At 34.1% G+C, this 26906-nt stretch overlaps 1 protein-coding gene across 1 annotated transcript in view; it reads left to right on the forward strand.

The window, feature by feature from the left end:
- The window catches only part of CNTNAP2 (contactin associated protein 2), a 1376829-nt gene that overhangs the window by 101745 nt on the left and 1248178 nt on the right, over positions 1–26906 (forward strand). The window contains exon 6 of the mRNA XM_077159101.1: positions 1104–1368. Within this exon, the coding sequence (XP_077015216.1) occupies positions 1104–1368 (265 nt within the window). The remainder of the gene's footprint in view (positions 1–1103; positions 1369–26906) is intronic.

A 26906-nucleotide genomic window follows, 5' to 3' on the forward strand; every position in this document is an offset into this window, starting at 1 on the left:
GCAAGAACTCTGCATCTGAGTATGTATGTGAGGTGTTGTAAAAATATGTATATATACTGAAGGACCAGATGAAAATATCATCAAATTATATCCCTCAAAATCTGATGTAGGTGAGGCAGGGCAATGTTGGCTTAGTGGCAGAATTCTTGCCCTCCCGATGCCAGAGACCCGGGTTTGACTCCTGGTGCCTGCCCATGCAAAAAAGTATATATATGATGTAGGATCAAAGAGGTTGGAAGCAGACATAGCTTTTCAGATCTTTAAAAAGGAAGTACTTTGGTATAAATTTCAGTGTATCTGAATAGTAAAACAAATTACCTTGTTTATACTAAAAGGGAAGGAGTGTTAGGGGGTAGGTAGAAACCATTACTACAATGCCTGTTTTCATTTCATTTTGTACAGTCATTCCAGTACTTTGACAAGCATTAGTGCCTTATTACGTAAGTTAATTTCATGGGCACTTAAATGAAATCTTGAATAGGATAACAAGTTGATTTGTTATCCAAGTTGACCTGAAATAATCACAATTATGCTGGTGCTGAATAGTTAATATGAATTCATTCTATTAGGTATGGGGATAAAACCCAAGCAGGTTTACCCCAAAATATCAGCTTTATAAATAGCAAGGCAAACACCACAGTTTCCACTGAGATAAGTGTAAGTAATGAATTAATAAGCATTTAACATAGGTCATCCAAAAGAGGGCAGAAGCATCTCTGTCCCCGTCCAACTATCTGCCAACATCATCAGTAATGGGGAGGATGGTAATGGTCCATATTCAAGTCTCCAACGCATATCACATCTTGTGGTCTGACCATCATGTCAGGCTGTTATTCCGTTTATTCCATGTGGATAGTGCTTCTCACACCCCTCAGCATGATGCCCAATGGCTGCACAATGTGAGGTATTACGCTCAAAGTAGATTCACGCCCATGTATCCAATCACCAAATCCATGCCACACTGCTGTGTGTGAGAATTTGCAGAAGCTCAAGCTCTTCTTTGACAAGTGTAGTACTGCAGCTTTGTCTACTGCCTTATAATGCATGCATACTTCATTTTGATTTAGCCTCATGCATGTCCGGTTTTTGTTTTTATTTTTTAGGGAAATTTGAGTTTCTCTTGTGTTGAACCTTACACGGTGCCTGTGTTTTTCAATGCTACAAGTTACTTGGAGGTGCCCGGACGGCTTAATCAGGACCTGTTTTCAGTCAGGTTCCAGTTCAGAACTTGGAACCCCAGTGGTCTTCTGCTCTTCAGTCACTTTGCAGATAATTTGGGCAATGTTGAGATTGACCTCACTGAAAGCAAAGTTGGTGTCCGTATCAACGTCACCCAGACCAAGATGAGCCAAATAGATATTTCCTCAGGTCAGTGCAATCTATTTGACATTCAATCCTGATACTGTGATTTGATTTCCGAAGATAAAAGTTGAGTTTTGTTTTGTGTTGCTTTGTTTGGATTTCATTTTCATGATTAGGTATTAATTTAGGTTTATGAAATACTTGCATCGTTGCACTGTGTGCTGACTGAATGAACTAAACTTGGAAAATTGCTGAGAGAGTGAAGGGTTGGTGAAGAGTAAAGTTGGGTTTCTCCTAGAGTGCCAAATTTTCTATTCCTTATGAAAGCTAATTTGTATTTAATAGAAATATTGATATTTTATGAGTATTTTAAATTTAAAAACAAAGTGTTCATTTTAATAATATAACAGTCTGGTATCTATTGATTTCATGAGGATTGTAATATATTTTATTAGCAACAATACTATGTTAATTTAATTATGACCTATAGGGAAAGTCAACTGTCTGAATCAAAACTTCAAAATTATCTTATTCAATTTATATGGATTGTCATGAAAAGCAAGAGTTGAAAACAAAAAGGAAGGATAGATTACCATATATAAACTCAGGGAAGACTTTAGCTACATAAAGTAATGTTTAAACTTGGTATCCCACTGGTTGAATAATCCCAGGTTTACATAATATTGTTATTTGAACAGACTATGCAGTCTTGAAATGTTCTTCTATCCATATGATATGCAGAAAGTTGATATTGCAAAGTGAAATACTATAAACAAAAAGAAATGATAGACACAATAGGAGATAAATAAATACTAAGATCTTTCAGCAAATTTCTCTAGATGTCCCCTGCGATAGTCATCTTTATTTAGTGAAGAACTGCTTATAAATCAGAAGCAGTGAGCAAACAGACCATTTACTGTGGACCTAGTACAGATTTATCAAATAGTGAAGCAGTACATGATAGAGAGCTCAACTTTATGACCTCTGGCTGTATTTCTAAATCTTTTGTTCACTCATGACACCAAATGCATATGTATGCTACAGAAGCTCTGTCTTATTCCATTTTTATCTCTAGCATATAGAGCAGAGATAATACTTATCTTATTACTTATCTTATTATCTTACTATTAGAGATACTTAGGGTATTCTCTAAGAGAATATCTCGTGATAAAGGAAATATATATATATATATATATTTTTTTTTTTTCATAAAATAGGCTTTGTTTGTCTGTATGACCTGGCTGTATGGGCCACTATTGATAAGAATTCATGGAAGGCATAGGGAATGTTATGGTAGAGGTATATCTGAATTACTATAATCAAAATTTACTGTGATATCCATAGATGTTTACTTTCTGTTTTTTCTTTGTTAGCTTTCTTTCTTCCCTGAATGTTCAGAGTCAAAATGATTGATAAACCATATTTTATCACCATTCTCTGATATGAGTTCATGTACGAAAATTTAGAGTACATAGAAAATATCTGGAGAGACCAGAATAGCAGATAAGACATGTACATACAAATATTTACTATAGTTGAAAACTTCTCCACTAGCTTATGTTATGATTAATGATTCCTTCTGATTGACTAACCACAAAGGAGTTTAGCTACAAAGTCCTCTCCTTGCATTCTCTAAGAAAACCCAACTCGCTCGTTTTCCATATGATAGGAAAAATATGTATTTGTAAGGTTATCAATAGACGTATTCATTTTGATTAGATCTAATTTAAGAATCTAAGATATACTCATGTAATTTATACAGTGGTTATTGAAAGAATGAAAGAAAGGATGGAAGAATAAATGAAAGGAGGAGGAGAGGGAAGAAGGAAGGAAAGTAAAAACTGTGACAATTGATTTACCGTAATAGATTTGCTTAAAGATGATAAAAGTAGACTTTCAAAAAATTTGCTTCCTCAGCCAAGAATCTGTACAAATTAAGGGAAATTGATACAAAATCTAAACATTTCTCTAGTCTCATGATTATAGATTACAGTGAAAATAACCTTTTTTTTTCAAATGTTTCTTTTTTCCCTATACACAGCAGAAACTAAGTTCTCATCAGTTATCAATGCTCACGTTTGAGAAAAATTAGGAAGTAAATAGATAGGCACTCATTAAGAAAATGATATCTGGTACTCATTCATTCATCCTACATAATACCTATTCAGTCCGTAGAAGACAGGTTCATCTGTAATTTAACATGTTTTACCAAATTCAATTAAATATAGGAATAATTTAGAGTAAGTAACAACACTGAGAAAATAATTAATTTAGAAAAACAGTTAAACTGAGGCACTAATATTCACCTTAATGAAGGGAAATATCTCCATGATATGCTTACCCTATTCTTATCAACACCTTGAGCTTTCAAAAATACATATTCCTTTTTTCTTCTTTTTAAATTAATTCTATTGCAAAAATTCAGAAAATACAGAAAATTAAGAGAATTCTTCTAATATAGGGCATTGAAAGGCCAATACAGTGACTCAGACACCGTTAGTATGTACTCGTATTTTGGTTTTATTTTTATTTAATAAGTTTTGTAGTCCAGGGTGAAGGTAACTCAATTCAAAAAGGTTTTCGTTCCATCTTGGACTCAGTATAAATCTTGTAAGAGAATAATCAGTATATCATACATCCTGTTCTTGTGTCTTTCCTCTGAGTCGGTTTTCATTTACAAGAATTTCCATATTCTTTAAGGGTGAAATTCTAAAATTCAAAATGAGTAAATTTGAATTTTCCCAGTGGGTTATCTCTCTGTGAAAATATTTTCCAAGTTGCATCATCAGCTTTTATAAAGCATTCCACTAAATCGGTTTTCATTAGAACGTGTAGTCACTGATATGTACGTAGGGATAATGGATAATGGTAGGCATGGGGGAACGTGCTATAAAAGGGTTGAGTGGAAAGCATCTGTTCTCTGTGGGAACAATTGTTTTCAGTTTTTTAATCTTCAAATTGGGAATTCCATGGAAGAGTTGACTTAGAACAGTCACTTTCGAGTGATTTTGATCAAAACGCAGTAAGAAAATCTTTTATGTCACAACCAGTACCTCCTGATGGTATGCACTCAATAATTTTGTTGCACTAGGGTGCACTCATGATGTTAGCACTTCTTTTCCTTTAAGAAATAGTTGCCGTGACCAATTAAAATGATTTCCTGACTTAAAAATAAGTTGTGAACCACAGTTGGAAAAACATTGACTTAGAGACTTGTCTTCTCTTTGAAGAGCTGGCATTTTAAAAGTACTAGTTTCTTTGAGGAATTTGCTCTATCCCCCTCCATATTTTCCAGGAGCAATAATGTAATATTATAACGGCAATAAAAAGTGTTCTTGTGCATTACTGCCTGATATCTAGCCAAAAACAAAAATAAAAATAAAAAACTACCTACCATTTGTAATATAGTTTTTATTGCAAATGCCTCAATTTTTATGCCACTAATTTACAAACAAATGTTTATAACAATTCAGTTGTGGTCTGCCCATATTAATAAAGTCATAAAAATGTGCCTCGGTATTTATATAGTGGAAGGAAAGTGATTTCTATTAATGACCTCTCTCATCTACTGGAAGAAAAGAAATCAATTTCCATCCCAAAATAAACAAAACCTTTCAGATAAATCATTGGAAATATACCCTGCCCCTAAATCCACTGTTTGGTTAAATGCAAGTACTTGATCCTCTTTGTCTTGCTTATGTTGTTACTGCTTCAATTTTAGAATGCCTTATTAACATCTACACTGCTTCAGAAACCTGTAGTCAGCAAAGATCGTCCTTGTTTGTATTTCTATCTCCAAAAAAACATACGTAGTAACTTTTTTTGCTTACCTTTGTTTCTCAGGAAAATTTCCTTTGTAAACCTTTGTAAAACCTATGTAAAACATAGATTTTTTTTTGGCTTAGTATGTCCATAAGGAACATGCTGGAAAATATCGACAAGTCCCCAGTTCAGTCTCAGCAAATGCATTTGCTCATGCCTTCTTGGGCCCTCTCTATGCTAAGCAATTAAAATATTCTTCTTTTGATTTTGTGAACATTTAAGGGTATAGCCAGTGCACTAATTCTTCTTTAAAGGAATTAATTGCGCCAATTTCTAAAGTTCATTGAAAACTTGCATTGTAAGATTTTCTTCCCCATCTATTAAAGAGAGGTCCACGGCGGACCACAGTGTCTCAGCAGGCAGAGTTCTCGCCTGCCCTGCCAGCGACCCAGGTTGGATTCCGGGTCCTGCCCATGTGAAAAAAAAAAAAATGTCCAGTTTGTAATACTAGTTTTGTTTTAATTGTTCATGGGGAAATAAATTTGTAAAAACACCTCAAAATTAAATGATATTTATCTAGATGTTATTTCATACACTTCAAGTGACTTCTTTTATAATGTTTTATAAGACAGTGATTGAGGAATTTTTTAGTAAAACATATTATATCCCTTAATTAAAGTTTGCCATATCGTTAGAATAGTTTAAAAAGTTACTCCCCATTGATCCATTAACTTTGAGGTATTTTAATTCTAAGGAAATAAAGAAGTACACAGATATTCATCAAGCATAGGAATAATAATAAAAATAATTTATAACAAACTATTTAAAATGAAGGGGTGTTTTATAAGAATGTATCCTTATGTGAAATACATTAGTTATCATTAGATATGTTTCTCAAATAAATTTAATACCAAAATAAAATAAAATATGGTAAATAGACCATTTATAAACTTTATACAAATATGATTCTGAGGTTAAAACTATAGAAAGAGCTAAAAAAAAGTCAGAAAAACATAAAATCTGTAAATTTTAATAGTGATTATCTCAAATTGTTGTATGACTCCTTAATTCAATTTTATTAACTTCTTAATACATTTTCCCTAATATACAAATTTTCTACAATATTACTTCTTAAAAATGTGTGCCAATAAATAAGTGAGGATAAAATTATATTCCTAAAAAGAATAATGCTTAACAATCTCATAAGTAGAAACTACACAAAGTAAATTATATCAATTTAAAAAGTCTATTTTTCCTATTCAATTGGATATAGTTGACTTAAAAAAGCAAAACTTGTCCTTAACTAATGAACCCTAACTCAATTTCCTTAATGGTACTTATATAAGAAATGGAACATTTTGTAGTCAGATGCAGACATTTGGGATTTAGACCTATGCCCTTTTTATTTGAAAGTGATCCATAGCTAATTCTGAATAAATGCTACAACTAATGTAATTTTAAAACTTGCTTTTTCAGCATGTGTATATGGATAGAGAAGTTTATATTTGAAGGAAGGCATTTTCCCTTAAAACTGTCATTAGCTATCAGGGGAGAACAGATTTTATTTTCTGCCTTAGTGGTCATGTAAATATCATTCCCAAGTAATCTGCATGTGTTTTTACTAAAGAGATAAGTAAAAATGATTTTTTTTAATTTTCTTGCTTTTTGGTGGGCTTAAAAGTCTCTAGAAAGTTAAAAAAAAAAAAAAAAAAACTCAGAAATCCATCATTTTAAAATGCTAAAGTAGCACCCTAGATTCTTAGGAGAGGATACAGCCTGATGAAAGTTGATTCTTAGAGCACTGTGCTCATTTTTATCAGGGGACTAGATTTGAGCTGGGACAGCATTTTGTGAAGTAAGAGCTAAAAGAGAGAGTTACAGATGCAGATGATATGGATAGAGAGATGATAGAGATTTCAAGAGATAAAGATATCCCTGGGAATATTTTCAATGCAATTTGCTGATTTTAATTCCCAAATACACATGACTTGCTGTGAAAGCCACATGGTACCATTTGAATGAATGAATGGTCTACTGTTCATGGGTAGCTTCACCTAACTGACTTTTTATTATATTTCTACTCCCCAAATGGCTATACTATCATCATGCAAGCTGAGTGGAAATCTAACTTTAATTATACTTCAGTTTATGCTGGGAGCTCTTTTTTCACATCTATGGAAACATTATATTCCAACATGAGAGAAAAAAAGAGGCTGTGGTGGGAGAAGTTTTGCTATCTTAGATATTGACTTATTCTTCAGAAAGCAAAGCAGACATTTTAATCTATAACCATACTCCAGGATACCATATCTATTCTCATTTCTACAAGGTCCCCAGGCCTTTTAAAATATTTTATACCTCTTTTGGGGGCATATGAATAAAACATGATTGTGTGTATGTGTGTATAATAACTTTTTAAAAATTGCAAGGCGAGGATAAAATTATAGTAAACTTTGGTGGATAAAATGGAACTTAAAACTGCCAATAGGGACCAGATCGTGTTTTACAAACTTCATTTTACTGCAAAAATAAACTGATCAAAGGGGAAAATCAGCTATTACTGATATATAGTAACCACGAGAATAAAAACGATTTATGAAAAAAAAAAAAAAAAACAGCAAAGGATAGAGCTGAGGAACCAGATATGTAATGTATGGATATAATTTTAAATGTTTCCAAAACAAGAGCAGGGAAGGCATAGGAGCAAATCAGTTTTGCTGAAAGAACCTTCTTTGCCTTTCATATAAGGATTGCTTAAACTTCTTTAACTGAAAAATGAGTTCTTGGTAAATATATATATATATATATATATATATATATATATATATATATATATGAGATCTCTAAATCAATTTTTTGGGAGGTGCTGCATGGGCCAGGAATTGCACCCTGGTCTCCTGCATGGCAGTGCAAGAATTCTACTACCGAACTACCCCTGCACCCCCTCTCTAAGTCAACTTCAGATATTTTTGCCATTGAGTACCTAACTTTGCTTCAAGTACTGTAAGAAAATAAACTTTACTGGGAGGCCATAATCAGAGATTATTTACCTTTTAAGCAGAAAGGTCACACACCAAAGTCTTTGGAGTTGACTGAGAAATGCTCCTAGTTTTTTCTTTGATTTTCATTGATGTTTTTTCATAATTCCTAAACAATGAGAGCCATACCATATGTGAAGATTTCAAATGCTTTGGGTAATTTTTGGCTTGGTTATAATTAGTTATAGAAACAAGGTTCTTTGGTGGAGATTCTGGTGGAGCTTCTTGTAAAACTCTGAAACTGAACTGGGATCAGCCTAGAAAATTAATCCTCTGGCTACATTCTCTGGTGTTTAGCCTAATACATTTCTCAATCTGTTTCCTTTATTTGTATTCGAAATGAAAGTTCTTGGCAAGAAAATTTGAGGTGAGCCAAACATTAGTGCTTAGAAAGTATCAATTTTTGTTAAACCTTTGCTTCACAAAGCAGAGTCACATGGGAAAATAAATGGCAGAGCCACTACAGAGAACTGCCTAGCTATATGGTATATGCGATATTGGTTGTTTTGTATTAGCAGTCATCTGATTATATAGCTCCTTCCATTCTCCCAAGCAGGAAGCTAAGTATACTTAGGCAGAGCAGAATAAAAATCTGATGTATCCAATTTTTTTCTACCAAAAACGATAAAGCTATTAAACTTTTAAGTCACTCATGAAATATCTAGAAATTAGTCCTCATTGTATCCCATTTTGCCTCTTGGATACCGGAAAGGTGAATTTTAATAAGCTCCTTTTGGGAAATGGTCAGAGAGACCTACTTCTATCGTTATTTAAGTATTTCTGGAGTAAATAGAGTCTGCAAGAGTACAGCATGTTCATAATAAATGCTGATGTGCAAATTACTTGCAACAAAGTTTCTGTAACAAATCATGCTTTGCAGAAGAAAATTTGGGGAGAATTTCATTATTTCATCTAGTCAAAGTTTTATGACAAAATAAATAGAAATTCCGGAGAATATGTATATGACAGATTGAAAATATTTCGTTTATTGATTTCTTTAGTTTCATAAGGTAAACACTGTAGATTTTAAAATGCATGAAAATATTTGTTCTTCTTTGGTTTCACTGTGTGTTGGAGGCAACTAAAATATCCCAACTTAGATGAAACACCAAAGCAGTCTAGTCTACGTGAGAAGCATGGATTTAACTTCTTGTTCATAAATGCAAAATTATTTCAAACCCAGTTTTGTTTGGCATACTTTCCAATGACCGTATTTCAACAATTCCAGCAAAGAATGTCTTCTTCAAAATCATTAGGGATATCTCTGGATTTTGACATAACATTTGCTATAAACAGAGTGCTTTTGTCCCAACTATTTGAAGTTCACTTATTTTCACCATATAGAATCAGTCAGGGATCTAATAGAGTATTGTACAAAAGCCACCAAGATTCTCTAGAGTTCTCTGATTGTCACGCACAGGGTTGGCAGAACTCTACTAATAAAACTATGCTTCCACACCTCACCTCACTAGCGTGCTACACTCTTGCCTTTCCCTTTGGTTCACGGCACAATTATGTTTTATGATCTCTCAAAAGAAAATTAAAGGTTAATTGCACAATATAAGTCAAGGTAGAGAGCTTCCAAAAGCTACTTTTTGCATGTACCAGAAGGGTTGGAAGAGAATAAAGGTTCAGAGGATTGACGAAAACAGGATAGTTGCAAGTATGAAGCTCAAGCTTGGGCAAAAAAGAAAAGTGACTGTGTATTTGGAAAAGTAAACCTTTCTCCCAGGTTGGTTCCTTCAGAAGGTTTCACTCCTTGGGAAACTTCTTTTCTCTGACTATAGGAAGTGACTCTGATTTCACCCATTCTTATCTCAACCTGTAGCTTTTCCAATTTAATAAATATTTGATTTTTTTTTATAATCATGCTGATTTAGGGAACGGGGAATCCATAAATTCTGAGACTCCTTGATTATGTATAGAGTTGTCGGTTAATAAGTTTTATAATAAAGAAAAATCATAGGAAAAGTATTTACTGGTGGATTAACTTTTTGTAAAATTGATCATTTCAATTTCTGGATTCTTCAATGGCTATTTAGTTGCCAAGATACTGAAATATGAGACAACTTGCAATATATTTCACCACACCAAAAAATGGCAACATGAAACTGGAAATCTTATAAAAGATGCAAAATGTCATTGGGAAAACAAGCAAATTAATTGGCAAAAGAGTCCTTGTCAGGGTTGTATCAGTCAACATTTGACACAGATTCTACAAACACAAATGATTTTGAATATTAAAGGATTAATTAGCCTATGGGAAAATAATGCCCTCCAAATATTTTTGCAAACAATAAATTTAATTTATGATTTCAAGTCCACAACTTGTCTAAAACAAATAAGCCGAAAAACAACCCTAATGAATGAAATTTATTTTGGGTCTGAAAGATAGAGTGCACATGTATATAAAATTTGTATTACATGAATTCCAAAACAAACTTCTTTCATAATTTCATTTCATTTTTCATAAAAATTCAAATGACAAGAAAGATATTTACTCTAAACTACTAAAATTCATTTTGATATAGTGAATTCCCTATGAGTGATTGACCCATCCCAAGGACCTCCTACAGTATAAAATTGGGCATGATATTCAATTGCCCAAAAATCTCTTAGAAATTGCATATGATGTCTATAAGCTCCTATAGGGTAAGAATTCTCTTTACTCCTTTCATATGCAAAATCTTAATATAGTGATTTGTATTGAGTGAAACTCAGAAGGAGTTTGAGAAAATAAATCTAAGTCATATTCTAAACTTACTTGAGAAATCGTGAGAACAACTTTGCTCCTCTCACACTCTCCCTCCAATCACTTCATGGCCTGCTCTCAGATTCCTAGCTTTCTTCAATGCCCTGCACGTAACAGACACATAAAGACACTTCATGGTGATGTTTATAAGATTAGAGCCATCACTCCTGCTTTTTGTAACTTGACTCCATAGTAAAATTATAGCACATAAATCCTTTGCCTCTGCATTTTTTGGAGATGTCAGGCTAATAATATTTTCCAGTGACTCAGTTCTCAGTCCCTTGTTTACCTTTCCTTCTACTCTCCTTAGAGACCATTCACATTTATCATTTTTAAGTGAAATTATGCTGTCAGGGTGATTCCAACCATATCAGTGTCTCCATTTCTCTCTTAAAGGTTTGTCCTCCAACTTGATTTTTTTTAAATGTATAACTTAAAGACTCCTCTTTGCCTCAGAGTTACATCTAACTCCAAGACCATCTTCCTTAACGGCCTCCATTTTAACTCATTTATATCAATGTTAAAGTCATTCCTCTGGAGATCTAAGTTCAAAATCTAGACGTGTTTCAAATATTGATCTCCCTCTTTTTTTTGCCTGCCCCATGTAATGATTTAATAAGTACTGCCAGTTCCTTTTTATTATTAGAGAAGTTGTAGGTTTGCAGAAAAAGCATTCATTAAAAAAAGAGTTCCCATGTACCACACTTATAATAACTTACATTAATATGGTACATTTGTTACAACTAAGGGGAGAACAATTTTATAATTGTATTATAAATTATAGTCCATGGATTGCACTAGGACTCATTGTGTTGTGAAATCCTATGGGATTGTTTTTTTTAACATTTTTATTCCAGTAATTTATAAAACCTAAACTTCCCCCTAGTAACCACATTCAAATATATAATTCAATGCTGTTTATATTGTTATATATTTTATATTTATTATATACAAAAATATATTATATATTATATGTATTATAAATATGTAAAATATATTATATATATTTTTTAATGTATTATATATAATTCAATTATGGTCACAATGCTGTGCTATCATCATCACCATCCATTACCAAAATTTTTCCACCATGTCAAATAAAAACTGTGTACAATTTAAGCAATATCTCTCCATTCTCTATCCCTACTCCTGCCCCTGGTAATCTAACTCTAGTTTATGACACAATGACTTTTCTTATTCTAATGATTTCATATCAGTGAGATCATACAGTATTTGCTCTTTTGCAAGTAGCATATTTTACTCAATATGATGTCTTCAAAAGTCAAATTTTGTGTGTCAGAAATTATTTTATTTTTGTGGCTGAATAGCATTCCATTGTATGTATACACCACATTGTATTTATCCATTCATTGACTGACGGGACACTTGGGTTGCTTCCATCTTTTGGCAATTGTGAATGCCACTATGAATATTGGTATGCAAATATCTGTTCAAGACTCTGCTTCCAGTTATTTTGGGTATATTCCTAGAAGTGGGATTGCTAGGTCATATGATAATTCTTTTCTTAATTTCCTAAGGAACTGCCATACTGTCTTCCTCAATTTCATTCCCACCAATACTGGAAGAGTGTTTCTATTTCTCTACATCCTCTCTAACACTTATAATATTCAATATTTTTAATAGTAGCTATTCTAGTGTGTGTGAAAAAGTATTTCATTGTGGTTTTGATTTGCATTTCTCTAATGGTTAATAACATTGAGCATGTTTTCATATGCTGTCTGACTATTGGTATATCTTAGAAGAAATGTGGCATTAAAGTCTTTTGCCCATTTTTTAACTGTTATTTGTTTTTAAACTATAGATTTTAGATCTTAAATCTTTATTGGATATGTAGTTTTCAAATATTTTCTCTCATTTTATAGGCTGTCTTTTCACTCTTATGATAAAGTCCTTTGATGCCAAAAAATTTTAATTTTAATGAGGTGCCATTTATCTGTTTTTTCTTCTGTGGCTCATGCTTTTGGTGTAAAGTCTAAGAAACCATCGCCTAACACAAAGTCGTGGAAATGCTTCCTAATGTTTTCTTCTAGAGGTTGTATAGTTCTTGATCTTATATTTGGGTCTTTGATCCATTTTGAGTTAATTTTGTATAGTGTGAAGGAAGGATCTACTATCACTCACCTGCATATGGTTATCCGTTTTTCCAGCATCATTTGGTGAAGAGACTATTCTTTCCAAATTGAGTGGATGTGGCACCTTTGTCAAAATCAGTTGGCCATAAATATGAGCACTTATTCCTGAGTTCTAAATTCAGTCACATTGGCTTATATGTCTGTCATCCTGCTAGGACCACACTATTTTGATTACTGTGTCTTTGTAATAAGTTTTAAGGTCAGGAATTTGAGTCCTCCGTTTGTTTTTCTTTTTCAAGATGGCTTCGGCTATTCAGGCCACTGGACTATTCCATATAAATTTGATAATTACCTTTTCCAATTGATCATTGGACTTTTGATTGAGATTGCATTGAATCTGTATATCATTTTGGGTAGAATTAACATCTTAATAATATGTATTTAGTTTTCCAATCTACGGACATAGGGTGTCTTTCCACTTATTTAAGTCTTTGATTTCTTTTAGCAATGTTTTGTAGTTTTTCTGTGTAAAATCCTTTACATCCTTGGTTAGATTTATTCCTACATGTGATTCTTTTAGTTGCTGTTACAAATGGATTTTTTTTAATTCTTCTGATTGCTCATTATGGTATATAGAAACACTACTGATTTATGTATGTTGACCTTGTATCCTATTTTGCTGAATTTGTTTATTAGTTCAAATAGCTTTATTGTGGATTTTTTTCAGGATTTTCTTTATATAGGATTATAGCATCTGCAAATAGGGAAAGTTTTAATTCTTCCTTTATAATTCATAGACCATTTAGTTCTTTCTCTATCCTAATTGCTCTGGCTAGAACTTCCAGGACAATATTGAACAAGAGTGGTGACAGTGGGCATCTTTTTCTTGTTCCTGATCTTATAGGGAAAGCTTTTAGTCTTTCACTATGACGTATGTTGGTGGCTTTTTCATACATACCCTTTATCATGTTGAGGAGTGACTTTCTAGTCTGAGTTTTTATCAAGAAGGGGTGCTGGATATTTTCAAATGCCTTTACTACATCAACTGTAATTATCACATGTTAATGTTTGTTTGGTCCCCCTCACTCTGTTAATGCAGTGTATTATATTAATTGATTTTCTTATGTTGAACCACCCTTGTAAATTTGGGGTAAATCCCACTTCATCATGGGTCATACTTCTTTTAATTTGCTGTGAGATTTGGTTTGCTTATATTTTGCTGAGGATTTTCGCATCTATATTCATAAGAGTTATTGGCTGTAATTTTCTTCCCTTATGGTATCTTTCTCTGACTTTGGAATGAGGGTGATGTTAGGCTCGTAAAATGAATTGGAGAATGTTTCTCTTCTGCAATTTTTTTGGAGAATTTGAGCAGTACTGATGTTATTTTTTCTTGAAATGTATGGTAAAATTTATCTGTGAAGCTGTCTGGTCTTGGGATCTTTTTGTTGGGAAGTTTTTGATTATAGATTAAATCTCATTAAATGTTATTGGAAAAACAAATAAGCAAAAAGTTATCAGTTTTTTTAAGTCTTCTATTGCTACTTGAGTTAGTGTAGGTCATTTTGTGTTTCTAGGAATGTGTCCATTTCATCTAGGTTACCTAATTTGTTGGCATACAATTGCTCATAATATCCTCTTAAAGTCCCTTTTTATTTTAGTTGACTTAGTAGTAATGTCTCCCTTTTCATTTGTGGTTTTAGTCATGTGTCCTCACTCTTTTTTCTTTGTCAATCTAGGTAAAGATTTCTCAATTTTATTGATCCTTTTGAGGACCAACTTTTAGTTTGTTTATTCTCTCTATTTTTTTTTTTTATCCTCTATTTCATTTATCTGTACCATAACCTTTATCATTTCCTTACTTCTGCTCACTGGGGGGGATTAGTTTGCTCTTCTTTTTCTAGACCCTAAAATTTTGAAGATAGGGCTCTGGCTTTAAATATTTCTTCTTTTTTAATATAAACATTTTGGGCTATGAATTTCCCTCTCAGCATTGCCTTTGCTGCGTCCATACTTGGAGATGTGTTTTCATTTTTATTTGCCTCAAAATATTTCCTAATTTCTCTTATTATTTCTTCTTTGGCCCATTATTTATTTAAGAGTACACTGTTGAATTCTCACATATTTGTGAATTTTCCATTTCTTCCCCTGTTGGTTTCTAACTCCTTCCCATCGTGATGGGAGAAGGTAAATTGTGTGATTTCAGTATTTCTGAATTTCACTAGTTTTTTGAAGTACCTTACCCATCTATTGTCTTCATTCCATGCATTACCCTAAATCAAAAAAAAAAATTTCTTTAAAGGATAATCAAGGCCTTCATAATTGCCAAAATTAATATTCCTTTCCAATCATTGACATATTTAGCATGAGCTTGAGCCAGACTGCTCACTGGCTAACATTGATTGAGTTCTTTCTCTGGCCCAGTCAGTGTTTTAACAGAGCATACTAAGTACATTTTAATGTATACAAACACATCAAATTATTTAATTATTTAAACTCCAATAAAGACCAATATTTTATTGCATTTTATGTATAAAGTAACAGAGACAGAGAGATAGAGTAATTTACCCAGGTTTTTTAAACTATTAAATAGCAGAATCAATACAGGCCAGAAAATTTGAGTCTGAATTAAAACTTCTTAGCCATTCTACTGTACTGTCTCTCACATTCATTCAACAGGTTGACTTCCTTTTGTACAGAAGAGTTTTTTTTTTAATGTGACACATTTGAAATATTTGATAAATGCAGCACCCAGTATTCCAATGGTGCCCATATCGCATTTCATTGGGATTCTCACAGGAGTCCTCCAAATAATCTCCCTTATTGTTTCTAATTTCGATTCTATATTTATCCAAGGTTATCATTGTAAAGGAGAAGGAATATATTTTGATTATTTACTGTTACCTAAAGAGTAATTGCAAATTCCTTGGCATACCACATAAGACTTTGTACCAACTGAGTCCAAATGGATTTTGTGGCCTCATGTTTCCTTCCTTATACACTACAATCCCACAGCTTTCCGCTGCCTTTCACTGGTCCATGCCTTTGCACATGGTTTTCTATCTGCCTGGAACCCCTTCCTCTATATGCCATCCTGACAATGGCCTGAACATCCTTCAAGTTACAGGGAACAATCCACCTTCCTATAGAACAGCATTTAATTTCTTGGATAATAATGCTTTTATTAATTCCTTATAAAAACTGCAAACTCCTTCATTACCATGTATCACTAATCTCTGTACTCCTAACACTCACCACAACACTTGTCAGAGAATAGATGATGAATTGTTTCATCTTTGCTCTTTTGGACTATTGCATCTCCTGGTTCTTTTCCTTTGCCTTCTGTCTCTTTAACCCAGTCCATTCCATATATTCCCACCTGACTAAAATTCAAAAGTTACTGCTTGCATTATATTATGTTCTCATCCAAAAACCTTCCATGGAGCCCTAAGTTTTTAAGATCAAGTCCCACATTTCCTCCACAGAAGTACTGAACATTAATCCCGTTTTGATTTCAAATTCTAAAATGTTAACTCACTTATTTTTTCCACTTGTTTGACTTATGTATTATCTTGTTCAGGTATCTGATAGTATGTGCAGACACTTAATGTTTTAAAGGTTTTTGAGAACAATAATCTTACACTTATTTCATGTCCATCCACCTTTGAATCTTAGCACAATGTCTTACATGTAATATTTCCAAATATTCAGTTGATTGATTTTTTTAATGAACTGATGCCAAGATGTTACAAACTGCAACTTTATAATTCTGTTGTCTTTATCAGTTTGTATGAACCAAAAATCATTGTGAAATGAGAGTAGCAAGTATCTTGGAGGAAATAATGGCTTAATTATGGGAGGCTCATGTGTGTGAAATTGACCAGAAACTGAATTTTTATGTGATACTTTCATAATAAGAAGAGCTTGTTTTTTTTCGAGATATGGAAGTCTAGAGCTGTGCTGAGTAAACTATTATATGAATAAAATAAAAGCATATATACACATCTGCTGAAAAATGTATTCTCCAGAGCATGTTGTGAAGCAAAACTTTGAAATTAGCCATATTCCTTTTATATTTATTTTTCACACAGAATACAATAAAAGAGAAATGGTGTGATTAAAATTAATGTAGCTTTATTCTCTTCTTCGGGCTTGGAAATGCATTCAGCATAACTTCAGGAGAAAATAAAACAACCCATCCATTTTGTTGCAGGAGCTTAGTCTGACTTACTTTGTCTAGGGAAGTGGGGTGTCTGGTGATCAAATTATGTTGTCTCTAACTTCCACTTGGTAACTCCAGGTTATAACTCTTTGTCTCTCAGATTGCTCAACAGTAACATAAACTTTAGAGTAACTTCATAGGAGACACTGTTTTGTGGTCATGTTGGAATAAAACCCACCTTTAAAATTCTTTTATCCCATCCCCCAATCTATGTGATTATCCAGATTGAGGTATGCTTAGATCAAGTAGCATTTACTTCTAGCACACTTTATTCAACTATGGCAGGAACACTAGGGCTGTTGAATCCTCTCTGTTTATAATGTAACCATATATAGGAAAATGTGCAATCTGGATTGAATATTCAGAAATATAACAGATATGCTTCTAACCTTTTTTAACTGAAGAGCTATAGTCTGCTATTTCACTTAGCATAATCCATGCCATAGGCATACATAGAAAATGGGTTGTTCATAAAAACTTGATGATGGAAATAAAATCCTTGAGAGTATAAGAGATATTCCCTTAGGAAACTGAGAAAAAAAGAGGGTGCTATATATCTTTACATATTATTTTACTGCCCGGAGCAATTCTGTAATATATAATGCAATTTATTACATAGACTAGCCAATGGGCATCACTTTTGATAAAAAAATGAAGAATTTTAGCTCTATTATCCAGCAATGTTGTATGGCTGATAGGTATTATATGAGTGAAGAGGGTGTGTGAGTGATTATGTGCATACTTCTTTAGAAACCGTTTAATCTTTAATGAAGCAAAAACCTTAAAATTCGATAACTATTTCTAATTGAGTGCTCTAATGTCTCAATTTGCCATGTTTGAATGATTTAAAATACAAACGATTTCATCAGGAAGATGATATGACATTAGGCAAGTCAGAATTATAGCTTATCTAGAACTTTTGAAAAGTGGTTTCTTTCACTTCCTTTTCTCAAACATCTGAGCATTTACTATTTGGCTATGAAAAATAACAATTCCTAGCTCTTCTAATTACTTTTCTTCTCTTAATAAAATATTGGCAATTAATATGGGGGAGTGGGGAGAAAAACCCTTGTGGAATGAGTACTCTAAAGCATTGCTTCTCTACTAGGGGCAATTTTACCCTCCAGAGAACATCTGACAATGTCTGCAGACATTTTTGACTGTCCCAACTGGAGAGGAGGTAACTATTTGCATCTGGGGGTAGACGCCAAGGGTGTTGCTAAAAATCCTACAAAGCATAGAACAGCCTCCCACAACAAAGAATTATCAGTCCCAAAATGTCAATGGTGTCCATTTGATCATCCTGATCTCTGCAACACTCCAGAAGACAAGTGCCCTGAAGTGAAGAGCCCAGACCCACCTCACATCTGTGGACTTCTGTTTTCTCATGTGCTAAATAACAAAATTAGCTAAACTGATTACTGAGTGTCTTTAGAGATTTTCTTTTATTTAGGTCCCTTTAGAAATTTTCTTTTCTTTATCACTTTGCTCTCTGCTCTTCCTTTTCTTTTTCTTTCCCCACTTAAATACTTTGTTGTAAAAAGTGGGGGCAGGGGGAGGAGAGGTTTCTCTCTTTTATTTCACTTTCACTTTTGCTTTCTATGTGGAATTTCTGCCCTTCAAAACAATGAAGAGACAACGTTGATGCTTCTCAAGTATAGTCAAAACTAGTCCTGCAATAAGGTAGTGCCTCCTATAAGCACTCTTCACTATTCTAAGCTGTGTCTTGTTATTTTATTTTGTCAGGAACTCCAAATTCTATTTCCTTCCTAAATGTGACCTCTTTAATACTTTATTGTAATCACTTCTTGCCACTCTTAAAAGTAGCAGGCACAAACATAAGTTATGTGGCTTTGCACGAGTTTGGCAATAGATACCAGAAATTATCTAACTGAAATAAAGTTGGATAGTTAAAGCAAAAATTGTTAATGTTAGATTCAGTGTTATGAAAATGTAAATGACTATATTCATAGTAAAGTAAAAAACGAATTTTAGAGAAGAAAAGAGGTTTAAACATCATCCACCAGTTTTCAAAATATATCCCTTAAAGCTTTAAGTTGAAGGAAGGGAAAGATAACTGAAGGCATGATAGAGGATGGGGCAGCAAGGAAGAGAATGAGCATTGAACTCCTTTCTCATTTCCCACTGCAGCTTTCCCTGAATTAACTGGTAGTGCTGCTGTTTCGCATCTTCTGTGAGCAGTCAACTAGGTCTCTCCCCATCATCGTGTGCTCCTCCCCATCATCGTGTGCTCCTAACTTGGTCTCTGCTCATTTTGCTGCTTATAATACCTGAGGTACTGTGAGGAGGCCAATCGTACCTTTATTACCTTTGCTCCCCTTTACCAACCTTTATTACCCAGGTCTTTGACCTCCACGAGTCACACAAGCATGTATCATAAAAGAGATGGAGAAATCATAAAACAAGAAAAGGCAAGTCTTGGTGTTCCATCACAGTCTTCTCAACTATGTGATTTCAATCTTACCTGCTGATTACAATCACATGCATGCAAACACACACACACACACACACACGCACGCACAAACACACGAGTCCCTACATTCCTGGATCATTTATTACAGTTCTCACCTTGTGCTGAGAACTAAAGATGTAAACAGTGCTTTTGTTCTTCGTTGTACTAATCCTCTAGTGGAAAATGAGAGATTAATAAATAGATATTATTTCCAGATTATAATAAAAGCTGTAAAGGAAATGAACAAAACCACTTGGTAAAAAGTAATGGGATTAACTCTCTCAAGTATTAGGGACTCCCAAGAAACTAAGCCAAGCCCTTGATTTTGAGGCTTGTCTTTAAACAAAACTTATTTCTGTAGCACAGAAGCTAAGAATACCTATAATTATGTTTAAAAGTTACTTCCAGGAGACCTCTCTGGTGGTTCAGATGTGGCCTCTCTCTCTCTCTAAGCCCAACTCGCAAAGGAAAATTGTTACCCTCCCCTCTGCATGGTATGCAACAGTGGCATTCAGGAGTGGAAGTCTCCCTGACAACAGGGAGCATGACTCCCAGGGATCAGCAATGCCTTCTGGACTAAAAGTGGGGAAAGAAATGTAACACATTAAGGTGTCAGTGGCAAAGAGAGTTCAAATAAAGTGAGAGGCTATTCTAGAGGCTGCTCTTATGCAAGCTTTAGCTAGATAGTGCTAATTGCCATGGTTTGAAATACCCCAATGAACATCATTTCTAACTCTAAAGAATGCCTAGGGCTCTAATGGAGACTCTACAAAAGTTTCATGTACTAAGTTTACTTTCGTGAAGCTTATAACCTCCAGAAGGTTCCTGGGCCAGAGAAACCCTGAAACCCAAAGGGCCCAGCCTCTCCAATACAATCCTGTATTGTTGACACCCCTTTCCAACATGAAAATGTTAGAATGGACATAGCCCAAAGCCCCTATAGATTGGGAGTAGAATCAGAAATGAAGGTGGAGTTAAAACAGAGAAGATAGACTTTAATAAACGAGCATGACTGCTGAATCACTATAATGGCATTTATTTTAGCTTCTAATGTTTTGGAGCAGCTAAAAGGAAAAACCTAAAAATGTGGAATGGTAACCCATGCCAAACTTTGAAATCTATTCTGTAATTAATTGTTAAAATGTTCTTCGAAATGTATTGCTTTTCTATATATATGTTATATTTCACAATTAAAAATGTTTAAAAACAAATGATGGGATTAGATTTAGGCTCAGACATGAAAGATAACAAAGAGTTTGGTTGGGAGAGGAGGATTGTAAAATTCAAAGACCCTTAAGACTTGAAAGCACTTGTTTACTCAAAGTACAGAATAAAGGAAGAAATGAATGAGGAGAGGTAGTTAGAAGCCAGATCACAGGAGGTATATTAAAGGTATATTCTTGTCTGATTGATACGAGGTTAGATTTGAAGCCCACTGAAGGATTTCTTCTTAGTGACATGATCTGATTCTTAAATGATTTCTTTGGTTACTATTTGGATGATAGATTGTATAGTGGCAAGAGTGAGAAAAAGAAGATGAAGCAGAAACTATTGCATAATCCAGGAGTATGATGATGGTTTAAAATAAGATGATAGCAGTGGAGTTGGAGATAAGTTATTGGACTTGAGAAATATTTAAAAGGTAGAGCCATCACATCTTGGCAATAGATTCTGTACCAGTTTGAAAATATTATGTACCATTTAGCCATATTTTAATCCTGATTCAATCTTGTGAGGGCAGCTGTTTCTTTTAATCCTGATTTAATAATGTAGCTTGGAATCTTTTGATTAGATTTTCTCCATAGAGATGTGGCACGCCCAATTGTGGATATTAACTTTTGGTTAGATGAAGATGAGGTTCCACCCATTCCAGGTGGGTCTTGATTTGATTACTAGATTCTTTCAAAGGGGAAACGTTTTGGCGAAATGCCAGAAATGACAGAAGCCTAAGAGCCGAGAGAAACTTCATAACAGAGCTGACACAGATGCGGGCACGTGGAGAATAGAGATGTGGATTTTTGCTTGGAGCCCACCAGATGTTGCCATGAAATGTCAAGCAAGTCAGAACCTGGAGAGGCAGATGCCAGCCACATGACTAGCCAGCTGACAAAGGTGTTCCTAACCCACGGACCTTCCTTGAATTAAGGTAATCTATTGTTGGTGCTTTAATTTGGGCATTTTCATTCACTTAGAGCTGTAAATTTGTAACATATTAAACTCCCCCTTTTTAAAAGCCATTCCAGTTCTGGTATATTGCATTCGGCAGCTTCCAAACTAACACAGATTCTACGAGGAGTGTGAGAGAAAGGGAAGAATCAAGACACAATCCCAGGCTCCTGATTGAAACTGTGAGTCTGGAGCTCATAGAAGACTCAGGGCTGGAGCTGTGTATTTGGGGGCCATTAGTATACGGGTGGTAGTAGAAGCCACAGAACTAGATTACTTTACTGGGTTAAAAAAAAAAAAAAATGATTGTGATGGAGTGTCCCAAACCAACTCTCAAGGACCTTCATTTTTCAGAATTTGGGACGAGGAGAAAGCCAACAAAGTAAATAGCAGAGGGATAGACAATTAGATAAGAGCAAATCCAAGAGTCTGTGGTCCCCTGAAAACCACATCAGAAGATTGCTTCCAGACAGCTGCTTATGTTTAAGAGAAAAAAAAAAAAGAGATCTGGGTAAATATTTAATAAGAAAAGGACACCTTGAACTTACATAAATGGTAAAGGCAGAATTGTAAGTGATATTAGGATTCTATTCCCACATCTGCTTGCCAATCTTGTGGAATACTCAGGTGAGATATCACATCCACTGGATAGGGTTTAATGCTATTCAAAAACTGGAAAGTACTGATAAAGTTATGGTTATCAATATTGATTCCTTGTCTACTCTCCATTCAACCCTCACCTCTCCCTACATCCACCAAAAAGTCACAATATGTTCAAAATGGTAAAGTTAAGAAAAAAAAAGAAAAGAACCAGTGATTGTAACATAAGGAAAATAAATTGAAAATTTATGGTATGACCATGGAAGGGAGACAGAAGGAGAAAGACTGAAAAGAACTACAAAGACTATAAAAGAAATAAAGCAGCAGCTGAGTTAATATTGTTTCATGAAAACCAAAGAATAAAAAGAACAGAACTAACATCTATTAAGGGGCACTCTGTATTAAATTTTAGGTGCTTGATATATTTTACCTCACATAATTGTCACAATAAATCTTGCAGTGGGTATTACCATCCCTTTATAGAACAGAAATCTGAAGCTTAGAAAGATAATACAGAATTTCAGAGTTCTACAGTAGCAGAGTTTATATTTGAAATAAATTTGGTTCTATATCTAAACTTGTACACTTTCTACTATACCATGCTAGTGAAAAGCAATGGAGAAGTGGCAAATTGTTCCAAAAGCTAAGGAAAATGTTGAGAATCGAGCCAATCAAAAGGTCATTAAAAGAGAAATAATGTTAGGAAAATGGTGGGCATAAGCATAGTTACTATTTTGTAAGTTTAGTTATTTTAAAAAAGTGAGAAATAGCCATACAAAATGGTAATAAAGTCAGCATATATCTACCATACAACTGTTGAATAACAAACAATGGCCAAATAGAACTAAATACAAAATATGCTTTTCAGCTGATCCCTTGGAAGAACTCTACTTGCAGATGATAACTAAATATTTATATTTTCTCTGGGTATTTTAGGCCAAGTCTATTTTGGTGGCCTAAATTTAGTACTTCCATCCTTTACTTCACTTTCACTTGTGTAAACATAGTTGTTTTGTTTCTTCGTCAACAATTTTATGGAAAGCATTTTCTAAAGGGTGAAAAAAAGTGCGTGCACATAAAATACAGCTTTCATTCATCATGTACTTGGCAGTCTATATTGTTTGCAAATCCAAAAGATGATAGTTCCTTTCAGGGATTTTTTTTTTAACATGTCTCTTCAGTATGTTTCCAGGACTGCTAAACCGTCAGCAGCAGAACACAAAGCTGGGTAGAACAGCTGGGTCTTTCTTTGACTTTCATGTACTAATGGGATAATTGAGAAGTCTCCCTTGTTAATTTAAAAACTTGTATGTAATTATGAGTCCACATTTCTTTCCTCTGATGCAGCAGTGGAAAAGCTGTGCTAATCTGGACTTTGTCTATGAGAAATGTGTAGCAAGCATACTATCTAATGCCCCCAAATTTGTATCTTGAATTTAATGGTCATGACAGTGCTGGAATAGCCAGTGCCCAGCATAAACAGTTTGTAACAAGGATATTGACTCATTTATAACAGGAGATTAACTCTATTTTGGGAAACTAGACATCAATCTAGTCATATTAGAATAATTTCATAATCAGAAAAACATATTTATTCGTTAATTCTAATCTCTCCCTTCCACTTGCCTAAATGACTAAAATATAGAGACCAATTAGATTAGGGATTGTATGTCATGGTTATTACTTGGACTCTAATCTGAATGCCTGGGTTGAAATCTACCAATTATTAAATATCTATCAACTATTTAATCTCTCTGTGTCATAGGTTCTTCATTTGTCAAGTGGTATGATGAGCATAATAACAGCACCTACCTTTTATGTTAGCCAGGATTATTAAATATACAGTGGCTAGAAGGCTATCTGTCATATGGAAAATGCTCAATAAATATTAGGCTTTATTATCTTTATTATGTTATGTTGTTACTGATTTTGTAGTAGGTATACAAAGAGGACTGAAACAATCCCTCAAGAAATGTACAGTATCATTGAAGAGTTAAGAAGTAAATAAGTGGACATTAATTGTATATGAGTTTTAAAACAATATGAGACATATTAATGGTAAAATACCACAGGTTTGTAATTCTTGAGAATCAGACAAATATATACTGTAAACAGTGTGCTTTAAATAATTTGCAGTCATGCAAAAGTAGAATCAAAATAAAGAAGCATCACAGATCAAAATGTGTTACTGTCTCATTTAAAAATGAGGAAATTGAGGCTTAGATATTCAGAGATCAGCTCAGATTTGCACAGATATGTAATAACATGATTCAGAACAAAGGAAAGCTTTTAACTTTCGTACCTGAGCTTTTTCCATTGGTCCATGCTGATATTACTATTAGGAACAAAGAGACAATTTCAAACTTGGGGGATCAGGGAAGGATGTGCAAAAATATCTATAATTTAAGTAGAGATTTGGAGAATGTTTACAATTCAGTTGAATAAAGGGCAGGGGAATCTTTAAGAAGTAAAAGCATTGTGGTGATGAATGCACAAGTATGTGATGATACTGTAAGCCAATAACTGTATACTTTGGATGGATTCTATATGATGTATGAATAATATGTCAATCAAATTGCATGGGAAAAGAAAAAGAAAGGGTGCAAGGGTAGTTTAGTGGTAGAATTCTCGCCTGCCATGTGGGAGACCTGGGTTCGATTCCCAGTCCATGCACTTTCTAAAAAACAAATAAGCATAAACAAACAAAAAACAAAAAAAGCAAAAAAAAATTTAGCAAATGGTGCTGCAACAATGGGATACTCACATGGAAAAATAATGAAGTGTGACCCCTCCATACAGCACACACACAAGTGGTTACATAAGTTTCTGCAACCATTCAGCAAATATTTGTTGAACATTTACTATATGTCAAGGTTATTATACTCTAAGCACCTAGAAATTGGGAAATAAAGAATCCTGCCCTATGGGGCTTAAATGTTGGTGAAAGAGACAGATAATAATTTACAGTTGTTATATATAAATGAAGTGTATAGAAACTGCATGTTATGTTAGAAATGTGAGAATTAAGAGGATTTGAGGGACTACATGGGGTGTGTGTGGAGGTGGACACATAAATAAAGAAATCAGTGTACGCTTATAATGATGGTGAGAAAAGAGAACAAATAAGGGAATTAGCCAAGTGGATACTTAGGGGCAGAGCGTTCCAGGCAGAGAAAAAAATTCAAGGCGAGGTCTGAAGATTGGAACATTCCTGTAGTGTTTGAGGCACAGTAAAGAGGTCAGTGTCTCTAGTAAGAGTGGGCGTGAGGGGTGAGTGGTAGCAGAGGGCAACCAATGTCACCTATATGGCCTATAGGCTGCCCCAGAACTCTGCCTTTTATTTTGAGTGAAATGGGAGACAGCTGAAGAGTCTTGAGCAAGAGGGGTAGGGACACAATCTGATTCACATTTTAAAATTCTGGCTGCTGTATTAAAAGGTAGACTTTAAAGTCCAGGTATAGAACCAGGGAAACTGTTAGAATCTAGGTGACAGCTGATGTGAACTTATGCCAGAAGTAGTAGGAGAACATAAGTTCTCATGTGAATTTATGAGAAGTAGCTGGATTCTGAATATAATTGAAGTAGGTTTCCTGGTGAACTAGAGGTGCTGTGTAGGAGAAAGTGAAAGGTCAAGGATAACTCCTCCAAGAAAGTGTGGAATTCAGAAGAAATTAAAATTTGTATCAAAGAGAAGGGAGTTATCACCTGTGTCTGCTGCTGTAATCATGTTGAACAAGATAAGAACCAAGGATAAGTCATTAGCTATGGAAACATCTATAGTGCCCTTGCAGGAAAGTAATTTCTTTCTATGAAGTGATAAGAGTGAAAGACTGATTTAAATAGCCTCAAGTGAGAAAGTGGTTAAGTATGATCAGAAGAATTAGAAAGGAATGGGAGTGTATTCGTTTCATTTGAAGAATCTTGCATAAAAGAACTGAGTAGCTGGAGAGGAAATTGGAGGTGAGGGGGTTGTTATTATTGTTTTCAGTAGAGGGAAATGAAAGCATGCTTGTTTTGTTTTGTTTTTGTAATGGAATTATCCAGTAGATTGGCCAAAATTATGGAGCACTTTCAATCTCTTCTAGATTGGTCAAAATAAACCTATGTAAAAGATATAGTGCTTTTTACCTAGAATTTAAAATCATTGTAAATTTAGTTCTGTTGATTTATTTTAGTTTATCATAAGCAATTGTAGATATCCACCATGTTGACAGTGATATAATTAACGGAATATACCATGCATGGTTAAAGATTTAATGTTCTATGTAAATGCAAGAATAACTATCAGTAAAGAATATTCATTCATAGGGACAATAATATGCACAATTAAACATAACATGTATGTATTATGTACTTGTCAAGAATACCATGTACATTCTTCTATCAGGGCATTCTGTGATTCATATGTATGATGATACATAGTACATGTTATGCAAAACTAAGCATATGTAGGACTAGTGCAAATAATAGTGGGGAAAGCTCCTTCTCCTCTGAGGTC

The sequence above is a fragment of the Tamandua tetradactyla genome, chromosome 1 (genome assembly GCF_023851605.1).
Source record: "Tamandua tetradactyla isolate mTamTet1 chromosome 1, mTamTet1.pri, whole genome shotgun sequence".
Lineage (NCBI taxonomy): Eukaryota > Metazoa > Chordata > Mammalia > Pilosa > Myrmecophagidae > Tamandua > Tamandua tetradactyla.